At 44.3% G+C, this 18,164-nt stretch overlaps 1 protein-coding gene across 1 annotated transcript in view; it reads right to left on the reverse strand.

The window, feature by feature from the left end:
- SKIC3 (SKI3 subunit of superkiller complex) overlaps nt 1-18,164 on the reverse strand; it is a 1,256,060-nt gene that overhangs the window by 1,198,401 nt on the left and 39,495 nt on the right. Inside the window, exon 2 of the mRNA XM_086960925.1 lies at nt 4,298-4,392. Coding sequence (XP_086817051.1) covers nt 4,298-4,387 — 90 coding nt within the window. The 5' untranslated portion in view covers nt 4,388-4,392. The remainder of the gene's footprint in view (nt 1-4,297; nt 4,393-18,164) is intronic.

Consider the following 18,164-nt stretch of genomic DNA (forward strand, 5'->3'; position numbering starts at 1 on the left):
AAACTATGATTCGTCAAGCATGATTAATTTACATGACAACGGGGTGAAGCAGCATTCCTTCGCCGGATTTACTGTAGTTATCAAGAAAAACCCCTTATGTTGGAGCAAAGGGGAGAAGAAGCTTGTGGCTCCAATCACGTGTATGAAACAATGTAAAGCATGTCAGACCACATTAGAGGTTTCTCATACAATTACGAAAAATACAACAGATGTTTCTCATACAATTACCTAAATTACAACACAGGTTCGTAGAAACAAATAAACTGTGGGTAGTGAAGCATCATTAAAACGAACGATGAGACATCCCATCATTCACAAGGTTGTGCGAAGAGGAAAGTACAGTTCTAGATGCATAATTAAATTACCAATGTAAAATCCTGTCTTATGAACACTGCAGTATACGTGTGTAGACATACGACAGGGAGTGATCATTTGTCGAGACCAAAGCTCCCCTACTTCTTAGGGCAGCAAATTTCACCATTTTAGGTGATCTTAATTTGCATCTTGAAGATCTTTTATGCACCACTAGCAAGCACTTCCTATCTGATCAGGAGGTCCTCAACCTTTTGTTGCGTAATTTTGGATCCACTCACTCTGCTGGACATTAATTGGATCCCATTCTCTCCAATCTCCCTTTTGATTGTTCACAGAGTGCCCGCCCGTTGGAGTGGTCTGACCACTTCGCAGTCCACTTTTCATTACTCCATACTAAGAACTTAGTAAAGAGTGGCTGCAGTAAGGGCGAATTAATCCACCGGTGGGGTAAACTTGATGTTACGAAGTTAAACCAGCACCTTGTGAACACCCGCCCTGAGGACATCGATGTTCCAGTCATGGAACTGAACACCGCTGTATCACATTGTCTCACCAATGCTGTAACCACTCTTCTTCCTTTAACCCCGAAACATTCTAGGTCTCACCGTTCCCCGGCACCTTGGTTCTCTGCTGATTTGAAGATCTTACGAACCAATTGCAAGGCTCTCGAAAGGAAGTGGAGGCATTCTTACTCGGTTTCCCAGAAAACTGCCTACAAAGAGGCTCTGAAGGGGTACCACTCACAATGTAAAATTGCGAGAGCTGCATACACCGTGAGTACAGTGACGCAAGCACAGAATTGCCCACGTACTCTTTTTTCCGTTGTCAAGAAGCTGACAGGAGCAATACTGTCCCGATTCCTCCAGCTTTGGAGGAAGCTCAGTGTAACTCTATTGCGGAATTCTTTATCTACATTCTTCCCAGTCCGGTTTTCGAGCGCACCACTCCACCGAGACCGCGCTCCTTGGGGTGACGGAGAGTTTGCGGCACGGTATCGACCGCGGGGAAATATCTGCACTCATCCTTTTGGATTTGAGTGCGGCGTTCGATACAGTGTCCCATTCCATCCTTTTGAATTCTCTCCGATCCCTGGGTGTAGATGGTCCTGTGTTAGCCTGGATTGCCTCCTTTTTAAGTGAGCGCACTTTCCAGGTTTTTTCAACGAAAGCCGTATCTGCCACTTGTCCATCGGCGTATGGCGTTCCCCAGGGGTCCATACTCAGCCCCTTACTATTTAACATCTACGTCAGACCCCTGGCTACCATCGTGGAGGACGCTGGGCTGACTATATTTTCATACGCCAACGACACTCAAATTGTTTTCTCCCTTTCCAGCAGTGAGTGTAACAGTGTATCGATCTTGAAGGTCGGATTGTCACGTGTAGCTGAGTGGATGCAAAGGCATCTCCTCAAGTTAAACGGTGACAAGACTGAGATCGTCATTTTGGGGAAGAATAAAGATCTTTGGGGCCCGCAACACTAGCCCAGCGACATGGGACCCCTCCCCCAGCCGGCCTCTGTGGTTCGCAACCTCGAATTTCTTATAGACGACAAACTCTCTATGAGGCAGCAGGCCACTAAGGTGGCCGCCATCTGTTTTGCCACCTTGAGATGGCTCCAGAAAATGTTATGGATGCTACCCCTTGCCACCAGGAGAACCGTTGTCCAGGCGTTAGTAACTTCTCGCCTGGACTATGGAAATGTCCTCTATCTCGGTGCCGACGCTGCTACCATCAACAAACTTCAGGTAGTACAAAATTAGTCGGCCCGACTTCTCTGTAACATTCCGACGAGATCTTCGGCCTCACAGGCTCTTCGTGATCTACACTGGCTTAGGGTCCCTAGCCGCATTAAATTTAAAGCCCTGTGTTATCTTTTTAAAATGAAGCAGGGCTCGGCCCCAAAATATTTACAGAGTCTTGTTCAACCTTACAAGCCCAGTCGCACACTAAGATCTTCTACTAACTGCGATTTTGTTGTTCCAAGATTCAAACTTGTAAAGATAGGGGGTCGGTCCTTCTCCCATCTAGGCCCCAAATCCTGGAACGCGCTACCTATTGCCTTGAAATCAGAGACCGACTTATTTTGTTTTCAGAAAAAACTGAAGACTCTACTCTTTCAATAGATTTATCCTGTCGCTCTAGCTGGTTCATGGTACTGTTGTTGTGTCTTCTCTTTCTACTTTTGTCTATCCCTTGCGCCGGGAAACCCACTGCGGGTAGCTGTTGCACATTATAAGCTCAAATAAATAAATAAAAATAAATAAATAAATCAGCAGATAAAACAGTGAGCCCATCACTCAGGGGCATTCATGCTACGGCATTCATGCTACTGATAGAGTGCACTCCTATATGCATGTATGCATGAACCAGGCAGAGATGGCTGTGAGGTACTGTATGGTGTAGGGTAACAACCCTATCTGTCTGTTGATTTCCTCCAATTCATTCAATCCTCCTGCCACTGAGTCCAAGATATGTATCCACCTGCACACTCTAGTGTTCAGTTTTTCCTCAATATCGCCACCTCTTGGGTTGCGTGTAATCTTCTCCAAAATCCACCATCTTGAATTGTCAGTTGTGTCCAACCCCTTCTTTCCGGCCGGGGGAAGAAGTGAGACAACATGGAAATAGATGCACTCTTATGCAGTGCTAGAAGTGCACTAGAACTAAAAAGAACCTAGGAACCTGGTCACCTCCAAGAAGCTTCCCATTCTCCACCAAAGAGCAAAACACAGACGAGAAAGTGAAACCTGCCTCATGCCTACCAATGATAAGCAAGGAAATTAGAGTGGAGAGAAGCCAACCAATGGTAAGTTATGGGCAGGCTTTAAGCTCTTTTTTTGGTTAACAATAGACTTGCATGCGACAGCACCTGTGCTTTCTCAGGCGAGATCTAAGAAGGGAATCCCTCTGCTGCCAGCACCAGATGTATTCCCTGCCCTTTGCACTTGGACGTGACCCCCACATCCATAGCACCTGGTTTAGAGGCCCCATCCATAGTGCCTTAGAGGTCAATTAACTTTAATGAAATTCTTCCAATCCGCTTCATGGTAAGAAGGAGTAACTTTCCAGAGGGAAGTGCACTGAGCCTTAAGAGTTCTACCACAATTCATTGTTTTAGTGCGAGGACTTTAGTCTTCAAGTTGATTTAGTACAGTAACAATAGAACTTTGTTTCTTGTGGCTATCTCCAGGACTAACTGCTCTGTCTTCCAACGCCCACTATAAAGTTCCAGAAAGCCAAATATGAGCAAACTCCTTGCATAACAGCAAAATTTACAAAATAAGACACGGATAAGTGCAATCAGATATGCTGCCCGAGTACAACATGTTTAGGTCGTTCTAGAACAGTGTATGGAATACAGTTTGAAAATACCCCCACCCCCAACAACAAAAAAACCCATTATATTTACATCTTTCTTTTAAAAGTCACTTGATATCGAATCTCCACTATAAAAAAATCTGAAACAACTTTAAAGGAACTCCTGTAAAAATAGAATAAATTAGCCTTAATGAAAACATCACCACTGTCAACACTTGCTTAGCTTGTGAAATAATTAATTAATTACTAAGTACAGGGCCCCAAAGTTGATCTCGGGAGCCTGCCGACAGAGCTCATGACCGTCAGAGTTGCCAAAGGCAAATGTTGCCTAGTATTGATTCGACTTCACATCTCTTTTCTTCTCTCTCTTTTATGCCTTTCTCTCCCTCTTCCGAGACTGATGATGAAGAATAAGTTCAGGTACACAAACATGAGTGCGGGTAACCGGAATACACAAATACAAATTAAGCACATGCATGTCCTACCATTTCCTCTGAGCTTACAATAGAGACATAGAGCACTTCAAACGCGCAAGGTAAACCAGAATTAAATTAAATAACATGAAATGAAAGGGAAGTAGCTTCAAAAGTAAAAAATTTTTTTGTAATAGTCAACCTGATTCATCCATCAAACAGCATCCTAAATACAATATATTAATCCTACCTTGCAATGTTTCAAGGCATCTTTGTATTCTTTATTTCTAATCGCGTCTCTGGCACTTTTCAAAGCAGCTTTCACTTCTTTAGTGGACATTGTTACTAAAATAAAACATATACATATATTGTGTTACGCATCTTCCCAAGCGCAAGAACCAAACAAGAATAAAAACATACAGTCAACATTCAATGTTAATAAAATACGTAAATGCTGCTAACATTTTCATAAAAAATGTTAAGCATCAACACATATTCTACAAATGTCTACTATATACCTTGACAAATTAATTATTATTGCTCTGTGTGGGATCTGGGCCCTGACCAGTTGCCACGTTTTTGTACCAATGCATGCATATTCTATGCACTACAGTAAACAAATTGAAAATAGAGCTCTACCCTGAAATTCAAGATTTAAGGGATGGCAGAATGGGATTGAAAAGGAACACTGGCCTTCTGGGTTTACACAGCCCTCTAGTATTCTAATCCATCATGTTTGGGAATATGAGCGGAATCTCACTATCGCTGATGGTTCCCAGACGCTCAGCCTAGTCCAAACATATAACAAGCATATAACAAGAATTGGGAAAGCCAATAGGTCTCGCTGATGCGAGATCTAATGGCTTTGTCAATGTCTTTTAGCCATAGTATACAGCAGCGCTAGCTTCTGTGCAGCATAACTGAAAATAAAAAAGCGCTATAATGTGGATAACTCTGACTGTGTCATAAAAAAATATGTTTACATTACTTTCAGCCATTTGCAACACAGCTAAAAAAAAAATCAGCAAAATCAACAAATCTCGCATAGGCAAGACCTATTGGCTTTGCCAATGCTTGTTCAATTATACCACCTGCCATGGTAGCTTGCTGTGCGTCCACAAAGTGCTTCAGCGCCTTGCTGGTGGTACAAGATGCTATATAAAATCAACTAAAATAAAATACTTTTCTAGGTCTCACCTGAGCCAGCGCATCTGTTGCGCGGAGAGACATTTAGTATACGGGTTTTCAAAGTGCTGCCACAGCCGGCCTAGCGCTTGCTTGCCTTCAGGCGAGCGTGCACACGCGCAGTCGCCATCTGCCTCCCATCCAGAGCGATCACTGCTGCGCGCGCATCATTTTTGGAGCTGCTACGCAAGCTCTACTTAAGTGTTTGCCGGCGCACGAACCCCTGCTTTCACTTTCGCAGTCTTTCACTTTTGGCGTCTTTTTTTTTTTTTTTTTTTAACGGCGCGCGTGTGTGCAGCCCTGCTTTCACTTTTGCAGTCTTTTTAGGTCGCTTTTCACCCTTCCACTCCTTAACTCAAGCTCTGGCTCGTGGGTGCTACTAAGCTGGTCGGATTAAAAGCCTGCTCTACGCTTTGGTAAGAGCTTCTGCAAGGCAAGAAGAGATGCATGATCCACATTGACATGCAACCGCCTTGAGTTATTAATGTGCGAAATTCTTGTGATTTGATTTTGTGTAACTACGCAAAGTTTTTCAAAAATTAAATGAAATGTGAAACCGGCATTACTGCTATATTTTAGAAAGAAACGTGTCCTTGAGTCCATTTCAGACTTGACAAAGCTTTTTGCCCTTAAAAGAATTGTGTAAAAGCATGTGTTGCTAACAGCAGACGCTTGCTTTCTGGTTGTTCGCATTGTTCTTATGCTCCCACGCTTAAGTTTGGCCTGGTAGCACCATGTGGAGTATTGCCAAAATTTTGAGAATTACTCTGGTGTAACAAACTTCATCCAGGTCTAAGTCCTGGCACAAGTGTAGTTTTAATACATGAAATTGTCTCTATATGACACTACATGAAGTCTTTTGCTTGTTCCTCCTTGACAATAGCAGTGTTCCGAGACCCATAATTTGAGAGTGTAAGTGGGCAAACACCATCTTTACGTCTTTTTGTACAGAACAATTTGTCCAGCATTTGAGGTGCTGTGACATATTGTATTATGTTCTAACCAAGACTAGCATAAAGATGCATAAAATACATACAGTGATAAATAATTACTAAAAAGTACTCAACTGGTGCTTCTAAAATACGCCTACCCTGGTGTACCTAGCCTAGGTCTAGTACAAGGGAAGAAGTAAGATGTAGCTTAGTTTTAGTATTCTTTGCCAAGAATCTATTCCAAGAATTCTCTTAGGGTCTAATCAGCTCCGTACCTTGGTTTTAGAATGAAGGGGGTCTTGTATCTCTCTCAGGACTCTATTTCCCAGCAACCCGCAAGGGTAGCTTGGAAACACTGGAGCTGGATTTCTCGGCTGGAGAAAGTACAGCGTCTCTCAGTGCGTCAGCTGGAGGGTCGGCTTCCTTCAGCACTTGCAGCAGCAGGGCGCGTCGGGCAAGTAGATAGTCGGACTGCTCCAAACCACTGTGTGTTTGTTTGGACAAGTGTGGGTATATTTATACCTTGACGGTGCAGAGTTTGACGTAAGATTGGACATAATAACGTCATTAGATACTTGATTCTTTGAAAACTGCATGAGTTCTTGGATAAATTAATATTCATGCAGGGGGAAGTCCCAGACTGCTGAAGGTGGGTTTTTCCAAGAAATCGTTGATTTTCGGAACTAGTGGAAGTAGCTAAGCCGTATTAGGACTACTTGAGCTATGTCTTAATATGGTTATGATTTCTATGCCTATATTAGGATACGATATTTAATACCTATATAAGGGCATGAATCGGGGAAATTACACGAGGGTCCTAAAATGCTATACAACACAGCCAGCTTGTTTAAAATGATGTACATTGTGCTGGATATATTAATTTTCTCTTTATCGGGCTAATCTGGGATCGGCGAATCCGCTTTGGAGTGTTTGTGGCTCGGTTTGATTTTCTTCTCAGCCATAATTTTCATGTTATGTAGTTGTTTTGAGGAATACACCAGGTTGAATATATTATATTAAGGGTTACAGAGAAAAAGGTTTGCATCTCAAGCAGAAGCTTTATTAGTACTTTATAGGTACTACATGTGAAAATAACCTTGCTACCTATGTACCGTGTAAAGTGCAGTATGACTTACACGGATTCACACCAGAGCCTCTTCAATAATGTGCTGTTTGCGTTCAGGTACCCGTTGCACCAGAGGTGTGCTGTGCCAGTTTATGTTAAGGAAGTGTGGCGTAACCGGAGGATAGAGGTCTCTGCGCAGACAAGATGGTGAATTTTCAACTGAAGCTCCTCTGTTATTTTTATTGGAAAGGATGGAGAGATCAGGGTGGTGTAGTGACTTGAACCCTTGTCTCCAGTGCACTCTGGTGAAAAATGCTTGTGACCTTGAGCAATGATATCATAATGGACTTTTTCCAATTACAGCATGATATATTGATATGCTATAAATCTGCTCAGGGAGTGGATATTGCCATGGGTGAGAGCGTGCTGTACATACTCAAATGCAGCTTTGGTGGGCAAACAAAGTTCTGAAAAAGCAGTTATGACTGTCTCTGGGTGATTTTAAAGCCTCTGACCGTTCAGATATTGGAGATTTTAATTATAAACCGAGAGTCTCATGGGGGGCCGGCATCTTGAGGTCAAGCATTGTGTGGGGGACATAGCCTTTAGAAAATAGGTCAGGAGGTGATCCCAAATATAGCACAAATAAACATCAGTGTAGCTGTACATGTGGGGTACACACCGCACCTTGTAGGCATTCGCACGTGGACTTTCTTAGGATCTACTGTGTGCCTCTTAATGAGACATTGCATATTCGTGTTCGAACCCGACAGCCATTTTGTGATCAGCGTCTCTGCAGGCAATCCCTGCCGTGTTGCCAAAATTAATACATTTTTTTCCTTTAAGTAAATGAGGAAAGGTAAGACACTATTCCTATGCCTTCATGTTTTCAACAGCAGGAACGGTGTCTTGCGCTGCATTTATAGTATTTTCTGTCCTTAGTTTCGGTCAGCGATAGCAAGATCAGCCAGTTCAAGTCGCCATCCACTGCACCACCCTGGCCTGGAAGCCATTTCCCACTCACCTCGTTCATACTATTCTGCTGATTGAATCTGTTCACTGTGAATCTGAAACCATTTGAACCCCCTCTCTATGCCTTAGGGTTCCAGGAGTAGTAAGGTTTAAATGTGTGGCATAACCTGGATCCTAAATCTCAGTTCCTCACTTACTTGTGTGAGATCAGTGAGTGCAGTCAGCCCTCTCTCCACTAAGAAATGTTGACTGTCACCAGATGTGTAGCAGATGCAGGTCCCCAAAGTTTGCTGCCAGCGTGAGTTGTATTTTGTAACAGCTGATACGGTAACTGGTCTCTCCCCGAACTGTGTTCGCTGCCCCACAGTCACAGACTACTAGATTCCAGTTTGCCCCATTACTACAAATCAGAGCTACATGTTTGAGACCAGTCTTTTAGGGCACCTTCAAACCTACATCTTTTGTTAGTTTGTAATTCTAGTTTGCACACATTGAGTCATCTAGTCATCTAGTCATCTTGCACTAGGGTGACCAACCGTCCGTAAATTTCACGGACTGCCCGTTATTTGGGCCTCTTGTCCGTTGTCCGTCAGGAAATCTTTCACGGACGGCTTTTGTCTGTAATTCTGGGTGTTGGTGCAAGCTGTCCCCCCTGCAAGCAGCCTGAGAATTCTCCAACTCTCACTGCAGGGGCCAGATCGCACTGCTGTGAACTGAAAGGCCTCTCGGCACAGATTGCTATCGTCCATTATCATTCTGTTATCTGCCTGATGATTGTCAAACACAGAATGATAATGGGCCCCTCTGTACAGGTACAGCATTTGCTGGTCCTCCTCCTGCCAGAGGTCTACATACGCCCAGGGGGCGCGGCCCCCTGGGGGTCTCTGACTGCATTCTGAGGGGGGTGAAATGCCTTAGCAAAGAAGTGTAAATTAAGACGGCCTGGAAGTGTGGACTTCTTTATTGGCGCAATTCCAGGCGGTTTTCATTTACAGACTTGAAGTGTAAAATATGCAAATCGTGCTATGGGGGCTGGGGTCATTTGGAGTGGTGGAAGAGTCAAAGAGGTGGCTGAGAAGAACAAACTATTCTGCAAGGACTTTATTTCATATGCAGTTACAAACGCAAAAAAAGTAACACACACACAATGAAAGAAAAAATAAATGCAGGTTTAAACATCGTGTTATTCTGGCAAATCCCTTAATCTCCAGTGACCTTGTGTAATGGAATAGGTGCTCATGGCATTCTGATTTTGTTCCGAAACTAGTGATAAATAAAGGCGTCCAAAGGTTTTAATGTAAGACGTCTGATATTTATCAGGAGATACTTCTACTATGTCACACCATTAGGTACACTAAAAAAACCTGGAAGGGTCCAGAAATATACAAATGAAAAAAATCCAAATTGGTATAACATACTTTAATTTGTGAACAGTGTGGCAAATTCACCAAATGCATATGCCGGGGTTAGTTCACCCAAACTGTGTTCCTGAGCGTCTGCATGATGCTGGCATCTTATCTCTCGCACAAGGGACAGGATTCCTCTTCATTAATAACAAGTTGTGCAGCCTGCAATAGATTTACTCAAAACACTGCTTTGATAGAACTGGCTCTGGTGTAATACCACTGAGGTAGTTGAGCCTGTGGATGAGTGTTCTCAATTAAGTTTAAGAAACTTAGAATCTTGGGTCAGTTTTTAATTATTCTCCATAACCCTTTCCCGATGCTGCAAAAGCGCTCCATTTTCCAAAGTCTTTTGCCTTCATTTTATTATGGACTTTTGCCGAAGTGTACACCACACAGAGAGCGGGGACGGTGTCTTATTTTTTTTAAGACTAGGTGGGCTGCCTGCTTTTCTGCCACTGTAAAATGCTGACTCAGCAAATATAGGAGTCAATAACAAAGGTTTTCCAAACATTTGCCCATTTTCACATGTTTTAAGCGTATATGATTTTAATTTATGGTTTGCGACGGTGAGAGGTATGCATGTTTGTGTTATTTTAGCAACTTGTGATGTCATTTTAATTATGTGAGTTCCTACTCTGTTCATATGACGTGGCATGTGTGCATGATGGTCTGTGTGTGTATGTGAGGGTGCATCTTTATGTGATTATGTATGATGTAGGGTGACTAACCATCCATAAATTTCATGGTTTATCCGTAATTTGGACCTCACGTCCGTTGTCGGTGAGGATCCCTTTTACGGACGCCTTTTTTCCGCAATTTTGGGCATTGCAGAGAACAGCCCTGTTCCCTGCATGAAACCTCAACTCCCTGATGGGGGCTCCTCGCTCTCCTCCTTGGAGCACAAGAGCAGCCCCACCCGCCCATTGTCATTCTGTGTGCTGGCTGATTGTCACATACAGAATGACAATGGTCCAGTCTAGGCTGGTAAAGCATGTGGTGGGCCTCCCCCAGGTTCTGTCTAGGGCAGGACATTTCAGACAGAAGAAATGTGCAAAAACGCCAATGTTGCTACATGAGAACCCAGCTCAACAAAAGGAGCTGGTGAAAGAAGTTAAAAAGAAGGGGCTAGAGTTCTTTCACAGACTCGTCATTTTAGAACGAATGCATTTTCAATATTATATTCAAGGAAGCCAGATTGCTACTTTTTTATTTTATACAACTAACAACCAATGACAAAGCCAATAGTTCTGGCTTGTTGCAGGTGTAACATTACTTGTTGTTATATATCTGGATACAGTGACCGAAGAGGCAAAATACCAGTCGGGCAGCACACTATATTAAGCACACATTTTTAGCTTACATGTTTTAAGCCACGCCCTTAATTACATCGAACACCCCCTTTGGGGAACCCCCCGGTATTGTCATCCCACTTATAGCCCTGGAAACAACACCATCTCACAGTCACCTCAGGGCCTGGCACTGTGCATCATGAATGACCCATGAATTTCATGTTTTCAGATTCCCTATGTGCAGGGGCATGGGGAACTCTACACCCACCCATTGCTTTAGGAACTACAGCATGGGTGACATTCTTGATGGGCCTCTTCTGTCTGCAATTCTGCAGACAAAGGCTCAGCTCATAATTAATATGAAAAGGTGGGCTGGTGAGTAAATGGAGGGATGGGTGGATGGCTGGATAGATTCGTGAAAGGGCGAATGGATGGATAATGAGAGAAAGGATGTATGGATGAGTGAGTGGAAGGATGGATGAGAGAAACGGTAAAAAGATGTATGTATGGGTGGAAGAGTAGATTGATGGGTAAAAGGGTGGATGGATGAGTGAAAGGATTGGTGGATGAGTGAACGGGTGGGTGATGGTGTGTTAATGAGTGGATGGAGGAGTGTAATGATGGATGGATTGATAAATTGATAAGTACAAGGGTGAATGGCTGGACAGATGAGTGAGCGGGTGGATGTAAGGATGGATGAGGGAGTGAAAGGGAGGGTAGATGGACAAATGGATGGATTGAGAGTGAAGGATTGAAAGGGTGGATGGATGACTGATAGGGTCAATGGATGGGTTCATGAGTGGATGAGTAGATGGATGGGTGGAAGGAAGGATGGCTAAAGGGCTGATGGAGAGAGAAAGGGAGGATGGATTGAGGACTGAAAGGGTGAATGGGTGGAAGGATGAGTGCCTGGGTGGATGGATGAGTGAGTGAAAGGATGGCTGGATGGGTGAAAGGGTGAAAGGATGGCTGGATGGGTGAAAGGATAAAAGGCTGGATGGATGAGTGAATGGATGGGTGGAAGAGTGGATGGATGAATGTACTGATGAATAGGGTGAAAGGATGGATGGATGAATAATGGATGGATGAATGAAACGGTGGATGGAGGGATGGATGAGTGAAATGATGGATAGAAGGATACATGATGGATAGGTTTACAAATGATTGAATATGTTTGGATGTGGATGGGCTTAATTATATTCTATTGCGCGACCTCCTCTGATGTGTCTGTAAAACGTACATTTTGTCCCGAAGTTTTGTCCTGAATTTTGACCTCCTGTCCTGAATTTTGACCCTTTGTCCTGAATTTTTACACTCACCGTCCTGAATTTGCAGCCATGTCAGTTGGTCACCCTACCTTGCACCCAGGCTCCAGCATTAGCGAAGACCAAGCATCGCTGATTATTTACAGTGCTTAGGAAGGGAATAAGTGTAGTAGAAAGCACTATATGAATAACATTTTTGTTTTCAAAACACAACGTCGAATGACGTACTGGCACAATCAAGCATTCAGGTTAGCACCATATTCCACTGAGTAGCACAACAGAAAAAACGCATAGATGTGGAGGCTGACATGGATGCAATGTTTGCCACGCACTTTAACATTATCCATAAGCCCTGTGTTCCATCATTTATAGCGCCTCGCCGCATAACTTCCATAAAACTATTTAAAGGTCATATATAGAGTCCAGAAGGGATTAGATCCTGCTGGTTTGTTTTTCAGTTCATCACTTCATCGTACCTATATTTCCGGTTTGTAAATAAAGAACTATTCTTTATAAAAGATTTTGCCCCGACTATACACTGAATGAATTTTTTTAAAAACATTTTTATTGACATTTATGTGTTTATCAAAGTTGTACAAGCATATTATGCATATATTCTCGGTATAATCACTTAGGCAGATCTACATACATTTCAATCTAGGGGCAGATCATAATATCACTTATCTTGTGATTAAGCTTAGTTCCTCCCATCACCTGGGTGCCTACTAGGCCACAGCCCCAGTTTGCCTATTATTCCCGTGGCCCCTGCATATCGCTTCTTCCCTGCCCCTTCTCGGTGGACAACTCAGGCCACAGACCAGGGTTCAGGCGATGTCCTCATCAATTTTACTCAGATTTAATTCAACATAAGCATTTAAACCATAAAAAGGAAAAGAACAGGCAGTGGATCATCGGATTCCGAGAATGCGCATATTATTCTCAGCAATTACGTAATATATTCTGTGCGGGCATGTGTCTCTGGGGGTAGGGGCAGTGTTGGATTGATAACGGGGGCATTCGGGCAATGCCTGAGGAGCCGGTGTCCGCGTTCCACCTGAGGGCTGCTTTTGAGCAGCCTGGGGGCCGATATGAACGGTGTCTCTTTTGTTCGACTATACCGCCAGTGGCCCAGTGGGTGTCTGAGTGGCCTTTCTGGAGGGAGATGGGCACTCATTACCTCCCGTGTAGCAGCAACAGGTAGAGGTGTCACCCCTTTTCTCTCGCTGGGCCTCCCATTAATGTAGGCATACTGAGCGGGGCAGGGGGCCTGAGCAGAAGTGGCCTCACTTGTTTTCAGGGGTGTTTCACTAGTGTAAACTGATGCCTGCATTCCCCCCCCCCTTTGTATGTAAAATTACGCTGAAGCAGTGATTTGAGGGAAGGCATTATGCTAATGTGGGCCGATTTTTTTATGCGTGCCCGGACCAATTTTTAATCCCAATCCAACCCTGGGTAGGGGGGTCCCGCCCAGAGGCCTTAATCTCCAACCAACCGCGTATCTGCCCCGCAACTAGGACTGTGTGTAAGTGTTCCTCTGAATAGTAGTCTGTGCATGTCCCACCCCTCCGGGGCATGGACCTCCTGTGTGGTAATGTGCGAGTCACTTACTATCATTCCCGGTCCCCACCCCCACATCCTGTTCTCGCACTGGATTTTCTCAGGTCGCCAGCGCCTCCTTCCTTAAATCCGCTATTGGTCGTATCCGGTTGCGCCTCGCTTCCTCCCTACTTGGGACTCTGCCCTCCCGCCCAACTAATAACATATCTGTTCCAACTGGGTACTTGTGGCCCAGAAGGGGATTTTCACACCAATGCTATCCGTCTTTTGGCTAGGCCTAAGGCCAAGTCTGTTAATCAATTCCCCATCCTCTCGTTTAGGAGGTCGTGGGTAGAGCCCTAACAAACAGACCTCTATAGTGAGCCACAGGTCCCTCTCCAGAGCATCTTTGATCTTGGCCAGGATCCCCTCCCAATAGTCCTATATGATGCTACTACTCCAGGTCATATGTATAAAGTCAGCCTCCACGTAAGCTCACCTCAGGCACTCACTCACTTTGCCGCCATAGCTAACATTGAGTCTATGGGGAGTCATGTAAACCATATGGATATAGTTGAACTGCTTATACTCAAGTCTGGTGTTCCTTGATATTTCCTTGTGAGACCTTAGAACCCTTACCCCATTCTCCATCAGTACCTCCGACCTTTCCCACTTACCCCAGAGATCCCCCATGGGACTAATAGCTGCGAAACCAGGGCTTCCTGGTGAACTTCACTTGGTGCTTTGCAGAGCCCAGAGTGATCAGTCCCACGCATGTACTCAGTTACAACACTAATTAAGAGCGCATGCTCCGAGTGAGCCCTACCGCGCATGCTCAGCCCAGACACGCTTCCCTGCCTGCGCGCGCACTATCCCCGACACGCTCTTAATGGAGTCAGGGACGCTCACTCAGTTGTGAGCTGCTGTAAAGAGGTACTCGGACCCCCTTCCTGCCGCACCGACCTGCAACAATTAAGTAAGTGTATCGCCTACCCCCCGGCCTTTCCTTCGCCATGCTGGCTCTAATTGATTTATACTCGCCGCGCACTGACCGGTAATGTTCTTTCAGTTTCAGGCGCCCCCTTCAACCATAGCGACGAATGCGCTGTGGGAACCCACATTATTTGCGTAAGTGTATCACCGATACCGTGGTCATAATCACCACGTTTTTCAACTAAACTAAACCATGCACTGACCGATAATGTTCTTCAGTTTCAGGCACTTTTCCCTACCATAGCGACGAATGCGCTTTTGGCAGCGATACTGATTATGTTTTAACCTGAATATTTTTCTGTAAGTAAGTACCCCCACTTCCCTCTAATTACGGCTAGTAATACTCCTAGAGTCCTAATAACTGTTATTTCTTTCTCTTATTTGATAAGCTCAAGTAGGACTTTTGCCTACACAGTAGTGAACAATCGCCACTTGAATCCCCAATTAAAGCCTGGAATCTAACCAAATTTTATGTAAGTCTCTGGATTAATAAGCAATTATGGTTATCCCTTAGTCCCTCAATTCTGCCATATTCGCTAAGATCTATTAAATGATTACAGCAACTGAGCCCAACCCATGCTTATTAAATTACCCACAGATTCCTTGAAAAGCTGCGACATCCGCCCAGCTGTATTGCACGAATGATCATCCTTGCCCTCTCCACTGGCAAGGTATATAATGATTTTTAAATTGTTACAGTCCATTCCTTTGGATGCATGCGCGCATAACTTAAGCCTGCAAAAACGCCGCGCACCTGGGTGAGATTAAATCATCTGCCCCCGAACTATTCCTTCTCACAAAAAATATGCATGCATAGTAAATTGAACATGTGCATGTTTGGGAATCCATTTCTTCCTTTTAATTTTAATTTTCTCCGGGAGCACCAAAACAATGTCAGATCCAAACATGTAGGAACACCAGTAAAGTACATATAAGAAAGAGAGTATAATTGAATTCTCTGTAGTTTCAGGAGGCTCAACTGTCCTGATGAAGATCTAAAACAATATAGATCGAAACGCCGTCGACCTACCCAAGGAATTTCACTTGTACCATTGTATATAATTGTTGTGTGTTTTTATCCTTGTTGTGTGTGACAGTTCGTTCACTTTGATCACCTATGTCACGTCCTGCACCGTACTATTCACCTGAGCACCTGCAATACAGTGTATATATATTTTTGTATATTGTTATGAGAAAAGAGTAAAAATAAAAAACTCTAAACTTTTCCTACTACCAATGCTCCCTAGCGACTTATTAAATACTCGCTAATACCCTTTGTTTCCTTTAAGGACCGCATAAGGCCTACTCCGAACCACTGTTCCATAAAATTATCATTCTACCCCAGGTTCTACTGTATGGGGTTCCCTTGTATATAACAAACATATGTATAAAGTCAGCCTCCACGTAAGCTCACCTCAGGCACTCACTCACTTTGCCGCCATAGCTAACATTGAGTCTATGGGGAGTCATGTAAACCATATGGATATAGTTGAACTGCTTATACTCAAGTCTGGTGTTCCTTGATATTTCCTTGTGAGACCTTAGAACCTTACCCCATTCTCCATCAGTACCTCCGACCTTTCCCACTTACCCCAGAGATCCCCCATGGGACTAATAGCTGCGAAACCAGGGCTTCCTGGTGAACTTCACTTGGTGCTTTGCAGAGCCCAGAGTGATCAGCGCATTCAGTACTGGGTGAATAGCCGGCTCGTTCTAAACCCTACCCCATAATTGCTCAAAGGTACGAACAAAGGCTTCATACTGCAGGGACTGTCCCTGGGGGGGTGGGGGGGCGGGGGAGGGGTTGAATGGGGGGAGACCACAACAACTATCCATCAGGTCTGCGAACTGGACTAGCGAGCCATCTTGGTAGCATTCGCCAACTGTATCCAAGCACACATCTGCCCATGACCCCAGCTGCTCGGCCGTAAACATGGTCACCAGGTCTCCATGGGGGAGCCCCATCAACAGCAGCATGGGGGGGTGTGGGGGGGGCAATAGCAATGTGGGCAAGAAAAGTACACTTTGCACCCTGTCCAGGTTCCCCTACTTTAGGTCTTCCAAAGAATGAAAGACTTGTATTTCTAGATATTTAAATGAATGAGGGGCTCAGTTGATATAAGCAGGTAATAGTGTCGGCCGGGATGTCGGTCTTACCAGAGGGAATAAATAGGTCTTTTTCATGTTAACCCTTAAACCCGACAGTGTCTCAAACCGATCCAAGAGCCAAGCGTAGCGGAGGTGCCAGGTACGGCCATTCCCAAATATACCACCACATCGTCTGCATACACTAAATGTATTTTATGTGATTACTTTGTCAAACTCGGACTTATCTGTCCCCTCTACAGACCTACAAGATGACAGTGTGAATGTCGTGACTGCCATATATACAGCACAGGAGGTGGTATCTGAAAATCATCATAGTTACAATTACCTCTTCGTAGGACCTGCAAAGTAAATTACAGCAGAGAGCTAATATAACCCAAGCACGCAGTCTCTCTCCCTTGTCCTACCTCATCACACAGTCAAGCGTTGCCACCCAAAACTCAATCAGAGCACAACTTTGGTCATTTTTTTGTGTGTAGGTTTTATATAGCGCAAACTCGACCCGAGACATCGAGTATCAGAGCGCTTTACATGAGCACCAGTTTTGTTACAGAAGGCCACCTTCATTTTTGTTAGGCACAGGGAGATTACGGGTCAGATGTATCAACACTGAATTTTGCGAGTCCATAATAGCGAGTTCTACCGATTCACTACTATGGAATAGCAAAATGCAATGTATGTAGGTTTCGCAAAAAAAATGTGTGATTCTTACATATTCCTTAACAGCGAATCACAAATTGCGGAATGCTATTAAGGAATGCCTTCCTATTCATACAAATGAATGGGAAGGCATTCGCAATTGCGATTACCAAATTGGTAATCGCAAATTGCAAATGCAATTACAAAGGTGATAGGAAGCAGCCGGTAACTGTGCGCTCCCCGCCTTCCCTGCTTGCCCCTCTAAAACTTGGCCAAAAAAATTGTCCTTCTGCCACTCCTTAGCCACGCTGCTGAGAGGAGAGGAGAGGAAGGAAGAAAGAAAAAGATAAGATACAGACTAACTTCACACCCCCGGGAGAGATCAAACAACCATGCCCTCCTCTGAAGGTTTCACTCCAGCAAACCTATTATTTAAATCCCACATTTGAACAATCACCGTTATAGCAAACTCAGCTCGCCGGACAGATATATACCTGTTCAGTGCTCAGTGTCCAGACTCAGCGACCTGCTTGAACTATACAGTGGCAGGCAAAACGCTACAGTCCGGCAAAAGCGTGGCAAGAGTGTGGGCCCAATAAATTGGGAAATGCGGTCAGGGAAAATAAGAGGGGGTGACAAGAAAGACGAACACTTGCAAGCCCCAGCTCCAGCCCAAAACAGGAAGGACAAGGATGAGGATAAGGAAGGGCCGATGATTGATTTTACAT

The sequence above is a fragment of the Lissotriton vulgaris genome, chromosome 3_1, assembly GCF_964263255.1.
Source record: "Lissotriton vulgaris chromosome 3_1, aLisVul1.2, whole genome shotgun sequence".
Classification (NCBI taxonomy): Eukaryota; Metazoa; Chordata; class Amphibia; order Caudata; family Salamandridae; genus Lissotriton; species Lissotriton vulgaris.